The sequence below is a fragment of the Paramormyrops kingsleyae genome, chromosome 8 (genome assembly GCF_048594095.1).
Source record: "Paramormyrops kingsleyae isolate MSU_618 chromosome 8, PKINGS_0.4, whole genome shotgun sequence".
Taxonomy (NCBI): Eukaryota; Metazoa; Chordata; class Actinopteri; order Osteoglossiformes; family Mormyridae; genus Paramormyrops; species Paramormyrops kingsleyae.
In genome coordinates, this window is record NC_132804.1 from 6,441,815 (window position 1) to 6,451,305 (window position 9,491).

The window sequence follows — 9,491 nt, forward strand, 5'->3', positions numbered from 1 at the left end:
TTAAATACATATTTTCTTGGAAGTAAATTTGACTTCAGTCACTTTATATCTCAGGATATATTGATGTTTGCACATAATTGTTAATGGGAAAGTTATAAAATGTTTTCCTATTTTTTCCTAATCTTAAATTTGTATTTTCTTAAGTTTTTTTTTTGTTTGTTTTTTCAGTCAGTTTGATGCCGTTTCATTATTACTTCTACATATTTTTTTTCTACATTGCAGTTGATGATTTATATATATCAGGATATGTCAATGTTTATGCACAAATTTGTATTTTAAAGTTAATCTTTCTGACTTCAGTCAGTTAGATGCTTTTTCATTATTACTTCTACATACTTTTATTTTTCCTCTACTCTGCAATTACATTGCAATCGATTCTTACTGATGATTCCTGTATATCTCAGGATATATTAATGTTTATGCATGATGTAAATGTTATGAAAAGTTTTCATATTTCAAATTGTGTTTTTCTAAAGTTAATTTGTCTGACTTCAGTCTGATGCATTGTTACTGACTTCAGTCACAGTGTTTCTGTGATACAGTTTGATACATTTTAATAGAAATTGTCTTAATGCTGAGGTGGAGATGGGAAAAATGTCTTAAATTCATATGGACACATTTTTTACATGTTTTGTCATAAATAAAATTCCATTACTGAAGTATGTATTGCTGTAGAATTGTTTTTATTTTAGTAATTTTAATCACCAAAGTTTCTACATTAAATTTCTGACCCATTTTGGGTTACATTCAACCCAGCAGTGTAGTCATTTTTAACTAATAGTTGGGTTAAAAATCACAACCCAGCATGCTGGGTTAAACGTGTAACCCAACTTGTTGGGTCAAAATAACCCAGCGTTGGGTTAGTCCCTTTTTTACCCAGCACTGGGTTACCAAAATAACCCAAATTGGGTTGTTTTTAACCCAGCAGTTTTTAGAGTGTAGATAGCCTTATTGTCTGCATGTATTTAAGTGGCTGCCCTCATCCTGTTCTTCAGTAAGTCATTTTGTTTAAACATTTGAGCTGTGTTGATGTTGCTTAGTGCTTGTAGTTTGGTTGATCCCTAGTCCTGCTCTCAGTTTTTGCTCCGTTCCCTGGTATGTTTATTTTTGTGGTTCTTTAAAGTTCTTATTTCTCCTATTTAGTACTTGACCCCTTGTGGTCCCTTAATTTTGTGGTTTATCTCTTGGTGTTCAGTTCTTGTTAATAAATCACTTTTCCTTCTGAGTCTCCCCGTGGATCCTCACACTTTTTCCACCTTGGCCATGTCCTGCTGTAACAGAAATGTGACTTGAACCTCTCCTCCGTAAAAGATCTGATCAAATTTTTAAAAGCTGCTCCTTCATGTTGGCTTGTTGGCTAAGAGAAACATGTCCATGGTTCTTTGGTCCACTTTACTTGGTAAAAGTGAAGTTTGGATCAAAATTCATTTACGTTACGTTACTTCCAGCAGATTTTTATTCTTTCCCTGTATTTGAACATTTAGCCCATTTATATGACCAGTTATTATAAATTGGGCAGTTTGGAGAGACCTTTTCAGCTATTCCACATGTATTTCGATTGTGGGAAGAAGCCAGAGGGAAGCATACAGACTCCAAATGCATGGCTATAGAAGTAGGAATTCAAACCCACATCCCAGGGGGTATAAGGACACTGTAGCTGCCATAATGAGAGTAATCTATGAGCAACCATGGTTTACAGTCTTATACTTTGAAATATACCTTTAAGCATGCACGTGTTTAATTAATAATATGGAATTTGTATGCCGTTTTCATATCGGTATAATATAAACAGAATTTCCATGCACAGTGATGAAAATCTCATAGCTGCTGTTACTTATTCTTGTCCTAATTGGCCAGCTAATTTTTGTCTTATACTGTATGCTGAAACCCACCCAGGCTGCTGTGTTGTAAAGAAAACAGAAAGTATCCAAATCAATTTGAGGTCCAATCGAAAATATTAAAATGAATCATTATTTGCATTTATTGAATAACATCTTATGCATTGTAGACAATCTATGCATTTATTACACTGTTTCCACACTTCTCCATTTGCATCACACAGCTGTAGCAAGACCCACTCGATTGTTGCCCCTATCAAAGATGGTGTAGAACTCTCTGATGAAGACGTCACCCAGGATCCAGAGCTGGCCAAAGCCACCGGTACTAATGCGAAGCATGCATCCACTGCTGTACTATAATGGAAAAGTAAAAGAAACATTAATAATTCAAAGGATGGTTGACTAAGTTAACGATTATATCTTGTAGTCGTGAGTATTCTGAGAGGGAGAGACAAGGCAACAATGAAGTTTATTCTCTAGTGTTAAGTAACATGTCATTGGTGGAATGATATAACAGAAAGAAAGATAATCAGAAGAAGGGTAGCAGGAAATAGATGAAGAGTAAATGTTTGCTATGTATACTTTCCTGATCCCTGTTTCATATGTTTATTCTGACAGATTTCTGTCGGCAACCATATCAATTATGTAATCTGCCAGTGCTCTCATTAGAGTTCAGGGGTTTTAGTAAAACGGTAGCCATTGAGTCTTCTTTTGGGATCTAATACAGTGAAGCTTAATCCTGGTTGTGCAAATCATACCTGAGAAACATATGCAGAGGGAGGGATGCTGAAGGCATGTCCGCCGAGGGTAAAGGTCAGGTCAGGCATGGATCCCACGCTGTTGCAGTTCACGAATGCCTATAGGACACAGTCCTTCATCTTATTTTTTGTTCATGCAGCATTATTTGAAGGTCAAAGTAGAGCAGGTTGAGCCTCTTACGTCTCCATTTTGGTTCACAGAAGCCTTCAAAGAGCTCAGGAGGTTTTGAATGTCATTGCTTGGTCCCACGATGTAGGAGGTGCCTGTATCCACAATAGCTTGGCAGCCACCAGAGCAAGCAACAGCTTTTTTATTGATAGACACGCTGCAATGGACAAAAGATCAGTTGACCACTGATGAACAAATAGCGGTGAAATTGGTCTCTTACACTCCTACAGACATTGTTTCCCAGGAATGTTCCAGGATGTAGCAAAGACAGGTACATTTGTTCCCTTCACTTTTTCCAAATTACCGATATAGTTTTTATATGCTGCAAGCGCTAGTAGTTTTTTTGTGATATATGATGATCTGACAGCTGGATGCCAAAAGACGCTGACCAGACACTGACCTGTTCATGTTGATCTGCCAGTAGGATTGAGAAGACAGTGGGATCCAGTAAATGGAACCTGTGTAATATGAAGAGTCGATCCCACCAAAGATCACCACACTGCCATCTGCACTATCGCTGAAAACAGAAACGTCATGTTAGGTGACCTGGCTGTATAATTTCCTGCTTATCCGACCAATGATCTGGCCCCACCTGGTCAGGTAGACGGAAAACAGGTCCTGAGAAACCAGCCTCTGGCTCATCATATTATCAAAGACTGGGGTGGCACCAGAAGAAGAAACTGACGGGAAGGCGAGTCCCAGGATCCCATCGGGTACCATATAGTACATGAATTGAGCCTCTGTCTGACTCAGACCAAAGATCTGGTTGCGAACGATGATCCCAGCAACCTTAGACAGGAAAGAACAGATTATTAACACTGTGGATAAATAGGTTTGCAATGTAATGTCAACATGGTGATAAGTGAAGCTCCATGAATGTGCTGTTATGACAGCCCAGTTTGAATTTGATCCTTAGGGACCACAGTCAAGTTGCAGATGATTGGCTTGTTTTAATTAGTGTCCAAAATGTAAAACTTAGCTGAAGTTCCAATAAGAAACAGATGCATTTGTTAAAGGTGCCATAGAAGGATAATCTGACTTTACCTTGGCATAGTTGAAAAAGGAGTGTTCAGTACATGGAAATAACATACCGTGAATCTCAAAGATTGTTGTTCCTTCATTTTAATATGACACTTGAATATGTGACAGAAGGAAATGAACGTAACAAAGTTCTGTTGTAGTGAGGGATGAAATAACTGTTTTGGGACACAGTTCATTTGATTCAGTTCAACAAAAGGATTCATTATGATTTGTTCACTAATTCGTTCAGTGGTACTGTCTGTTTGCATAAAAAAGATCTGAAACACCTGTGTTCTGATATGTCAAAAAATTGCCTATTATTTAGGCTAATTGGTACTAAGGAGTAAACTAAATACCACCAATATTCCATCCATCTATCCATCCTTTTTCTGCAAACGCTTGTCCTGGTCAGGGTTGTGGAATGTTCAGAGCTTATATCACTAATAGTCATTGTCATAAATCGTGAATATGTTGTAAAATCTCTAAAATGCACTGCACATGTAGGTTGTACACTGCATCAGTAGATGATGTACTTCAGTCACGACTGACGTACGACTCTCTTGTTTAGTAGCCTCTTGTGCCCTGACTTGCTCAGCAACTTGTTGACTCCTCTGAGTCTCTCATTGAGAATGAGACTGAGACCCAAAAAAGTGGAGAGACTCCCTTGTTCATTGACTCACTTTTGGGTCTCTCATTCAGAACTAAACTAGACTCCCTGTTGTTTGTTCACTGTAGACATATATATTCAGTTCCAGCTTTAGTCTTCAGCCAATCATATGCTCACTTACAGCACACCCTTACATGCCTCACTGGCTATAGTTGAGGAGGGAAGCTGCATTCATGACATAATTCTGAGGAAAATTAGAAGATAGAAAAGAACGACTCATTGCAGGGAACTGAGTATGAATGATTGGTTACTGGAAGGGACTCATTCCCAATAAACGAATCGTTTGCAAATTTCACAGCATTATTCTGCAGGTATTGCAAATAACGAGCAGAGGACAACAGCGAAAATGGCAGGCTGTATGCATACGTTTCCCAAAACCTCCCGTTTGCAACTTACATAGCTGGAGCAGTGCTAACGTTGCTAGCAGCCTGTTTCGTTTCTAGAGCCAAATTTTACGGTTGTAACTGGGCCCGTAAAACCACTTCTGGACATTTTTCAACCAATCCCAATTCATATACCGTCCATGTAAACACCAGAGAACAATTTGAGAAAAAAGCATTCTATGTCACCTTTACGGTGGTGAAAAAGATAAGAGACTGTTCTGCTAAACTCGGCAAAAACATGGAAAAGGAAGATGAAATGATCAATGGTTTATGCTACAAAATTTGCAGATGATGCCTCAGGTAGATGAAATAAGCCTGTGCCAACATAAACTCAGTTACTAGGGAGTGTGATGGCTCAGGATTGTCAGGATAACAGTTTACATTTCATTCATTCCATACAAATATTTGACATTGAGCAAAGGTACTAATTGCATAAAGTAATATCTGCATGTGAATTTGTTCACCATGTATAGCCAGTACAACGCTGTGTATTTTAGCACATCGGTTTACCTCAACGGTGTCATATCCCAGCACTCCAGTCATGCTCCCAGTCCCATACTGGATAGCCACTGAATTAGATGTGGACTTGAAAGTTTTGGATCCTTTTGGGTTGAATTTAGCATGGTTGCCTGGAAAAGTAAAAAAAAAAAAAAAAAACGACTGTGATTTAAGGATTTTTTTACTTTTAATTTTTAAGCAAAATTGATAGACAGATAAAATTGTGATTAGGGATTTGAACTTTTGAAAAAAGACCCAGGACCAATGTAATTGTAATTGTAATCTGCTATGTCATGGATTACGTTCTTGCTTCCTCTGCGACTCTGCTACCTCACTGGGATGGAACAAGAATCATCAGAGCCTTCAGATTTTAAATATGAGCCCAAGACAGGACAGCACCATAGAAATGTCAGAGACTTGACCCGTAACCAAGGCAACAATGACAGCCCTCACTCACTGCAAGCCTGGCTGGTGCAGTTGATGGATGGTACCCATAGGTTGGAGGATCCAGTATCAAACATAACATTGAAGGACTGTGGTGGATTTCCAATGGAGATGACACCATAGTATTGAAGCTGTACAGGAAGAAAGATACCAGAAGTTCATCACAAGTATGAGTTGTGTAGTTCAAACAATACCCACTCATCTCTCTATTACATAAAATGTACAATAAAGGTGTTATCTTTAAAATCAAATATGTTATGAAATAAGTTGTATTAAGTAGACATTTCTCAAAGAAACACACTGATATTGTCTGTTTAATGTTCAAGCTGTGAATTGAAAAACAAAAGGAACAATCATTTCAGTTACTTAAGACCCAGTCATGTTCTGTTTGTGATGTCAAGAATGAACTGCAGAACTCCAGATGGCCTTGTCTTTATTCAGTAAATTAGCTGTTCGACTGCAAGTACAATATGAACCAGTTTTTCACTTCACTTTCACTTAACAGTGATCCTAACTCCTGAATAAGCTGCTTATTATGCATAATTTACTTTCTAAATATCTCCCTATTCTATAATTGTGCCCATGTGTTTTTGTGCCTCTTCAGCTGTACGATTTGTGTTTTCTGTAAATGTAGCCACCTGTTTGAACAGACTGGAAAGCCATTGATTCAGTCTGAGATTTTAGAATTCATGAAGGTCACTTACGTCAGCATCGTTGGTCATCCGTTCAGTGTTGGCGAAGTTGCTGGCAAACTTGACCATAGGTTTGTAGGGGTGTCTCTTCCTAAACTCCTCCCACAGTCCCTGCTCCTGCAGGACCTCCCTCGCCGTCATTCCCTTTTTCAGGGGAATCCTGCAAGTACATCACAGTCATATTAGCCTGGCTGTGCTCCAACACATTATCATGAACCACGTGAAGAATTTAAGGTGTAATCTTACCCTGATTTTCTCACTTAGAATGAAAGAAAACCTTAAAATCATAACATTAACCCTGCTGAACCTTAGCACTTCATTAGGTGCAGTTGGAGATAATGGCAAACTTGAACTCACTCAACTACAGTTTCTGCAAGAATGTAAATAATTCAAAGAGGTAGAATGAAGGTCTTACTTGTGCAGGCACTCGGAGAGGGCCACCAGGGCGAACAGCAGAAAGGCTAGCTTCATCGTGACTGTGTCCACTAGTCTTCACTGGGTGACTGGGGACTCTGGCTTTGCTCTGGCTCTTATATACTGGGTCACTGTTTACTCACTTCTTTATCTGGGCGGTAAGAAAAACACAAGCTTTCATTGAGAAGTAAACATTTTGGGGTAGGAATGACAGCAGGAATCCTCATTGAGCTCGAACTAAGATCAATAGAACATTCTTATACTGACAGTGCATAATAATGTTTTATTAATGTATTACGGGATATGCAGTGTGTCCCTGTGAGCCCGAGGAAATGAATCTCCAAGGAAAATTGCCATTTAAAAAATACAGTAAAAACAACTGTGTTTGATCAGTGGGAAAATGGGACCTTTGGAAAACACAGTAGTAGCTGATGGTACAAGCCAAGGTACATGCTTACTTAGTCTTACTGCTTTTCCTGGAAGTGAGTGTCAGAAATTGACAGTATCAGCAGTCCCCATATTCTGCACTTTGTGGGATCACCCACAGGCTTGCTATCAACCTGCATAAGATGATTGTATCCCAGGAGTGTAATATATCCCAGGGAAATACAGACACACACAGTCACAAACACAATCATACACTATAGGCAATCCAGAGACACCAGTTGACCTAAGTGTGCTACTTTGGATGATGTGACAAAGAACACATTAGGAACCTGCAAACTCTAGGTTGAGCTGCTATGTCATCCTATATAATATATATTTTTTTCACATAAAAAATTAAAAGAATCACTATCGAGAGTCTGGAACTCATTACTGTTTTCCTTGATGTCATGCTTTGCTTGACAGGGATTGGACTCTGTTTCAGATGGAAAATCTGAGGGCTGAGAAATGTCAGCTTCCTTAGCCTGTGTCATGAAATGCAGGAGAAATGACTCGAGGGCTGGTGTTTGGTGAAACAAAAGGGGTTTTATTGAACTTAAACAAACAGGAACTGGAAATTAACAAAATTGTCAGGGATCAAAACGTGAGGGCTAGTACCAGGACAGACATGGGCTAACAGGAAGAGCGACATTAATGAACGGACTAGTGATGACCAGGCAAACAGGTACTTAAATAGACTAACAAGAGGCAACAAGCATCAGGTGTGGTCCATCAGGGCCACATGAGCGAGGAGACAGGAGGGTCCGGCAGAGGAGGTGGGTGGGACCTGACACCCGGAAAATAAACAGTAATATTTAATCAGCACGTTGCCCTCAGCTCCTACAGCAGCTAATCTTCTACAAGAGGGCACTAATGAATGCGTCCAGTTCTTGAAGTTGATGTCCTGGAAGCAGGAAAAACTGGCAAGCATGAGGATCTGAGTGATTTTGACAAGGGCCGAAATGTGATGGCTAGCCGACTGGGTCAGAGCATTTACAAAACGGCAGGTCTTGTGGGGTGTTCCTGGGATGCAGTGGTCAGTAGCTACCAAAAGAGGTCCAAGGAAGGACAACTGGTGAACCAGCAACAGGGTCATGGGCACCCAATGCTCATTTATGCGCGTGGGGAACAAAAGCTAGTCTGTCAGGCAAGATTTGCTGACCTCTCATAATTGCTATAAAAACAGAAATAACTGCGACAACTCAAAATATATTTATTGAGTGGTTCATGCAAAATGGAGCCTCAAAGTCAGAACTTAAGCAGGCACAAGTTTCAAGTTACAGTAAATACAGTTTGGTGTTAAGATTAGTGGCAATATAATCCTGGTCAAATATACAGAACCAAACCCATTTCAAGCTTATGCCACAAAAGGTTTTGGGATTAAAGTGTTCTTTTCCTTGCCTCCATTCAACTTTTTGAAAATGTGAACTGTACTTATGATGTCAGCACCTTATTCTCTAAATAAAGATGCAAACAATGGCATTTTTCAACAAAGTCCTGTGTATTTTCCATACTAAAACCATGTGACAAAAACTGTTTTGGTACTGAATGCTGACTCACATTTATTTATTTGAGTGCAGAGACTAGACCCTTAAACCAAATACTGAGGTGGACGGCTGTACACAAATTAATTTATGCTCAAAATCATTGGTATGGTTCAGTGCAAAATCCATGTTGTCCTGAAAGTCTCTGTAACAGTTGTACAGTGGTAACTTCAAACAATTGATGTAGATATTTGCAGTGGGGAGTTCAGAGGTGTTTCCTGCATCATGCTCTTGGTGAACAAATTCAATTGAAGGTTCTGGAGAGAAGCTAATTGGTGGGTGTCAGCCCGGCTCATCCAATCCTCGTGTGTGCCACGCCCCCCTCTTTACCTCGTGTTACTTCCCGATTGTGATCACCTGTTGCCAGTTCTGTTCAGCCTATTCTGTGTATTTAGTCCGCGTCTGTGTCAGTATTCCCCAGATCCGTCATTGATGTGCATCGTTGTCTACCCTGTTCGTCTGAATAAAACCCCGTTTTCTTGCATCTTCGCCTACCTGCCTTATATTTCGCCGCTTCCTGCCTGCTCGCCGGACAGCGGTTCTGACAGAATGACGGATCTGTCCAACGCACCTCCACGGATCTGCTACGCGTGGTGATTTACTGGCTAAACCTGCCAGAGGTCCGTGAGGACCCTAGACTG

At 39.8% G+C, this 9,491-nt stretch overlaps 1 protein-coding gene across 1 annotated transcript; it reads right to left on the reverse strand.

Moving 5' to 3' along the window:
* Nucleotides 1-1,957: 1,957 nt before the first annotated feature.
* LOC140592240 (pepsin A-like) lies at nt 1,958-6,940 on the reverse strand. The gene is made up of 9 exons (XM_072715061.1): nt 6,885-6,940; nt 6,482-6,629; nt 5,791-5,908; nt 5,346-5,464; nt 3,358-3,554; nt 3,166-3,282; nt 2,778-2,922; nt 2,597-2,695; nt 1,958-2,192 (listed from the first exon to the last, which is right to left on the reverse strand). Exons 1-9 carry the CDS (start codon nt 6,938-6,940, stop codon nt 2,055-2,057), a joined length of 1,137 nt encoding a protein of 378 aa, XP_072571162.1. The 3' UTR covers nt 1,958-2,054.
* Nucleotides 6,941-9,491: the final 2,551 nt, after the last annotated feature.

Coding starts and splice junctions, on each gene's coding strand:
- LOC140592240 (XM_072715061.1), bottom strand. CDS start 6,940: ATGAAGCTAGCCTTTCTGCTGTTCGCCCTGGTGGCCCTCTCCGAGTGC. Junction 3,283..3,357: donor TTTTCCGTCTACCTGACCAG/GTGGGGCCAGAT, acceptor TTCTGTTTTCAG/CGATAGTGCAGATGGCAGTG. Junction 2,696..2,777: donor CTGTGAACCAAAATGGAGAC/GTAAGAGGCTCA, acceptor TGTGTCCTATAG/GCATTCGTGAACTGCAACAG.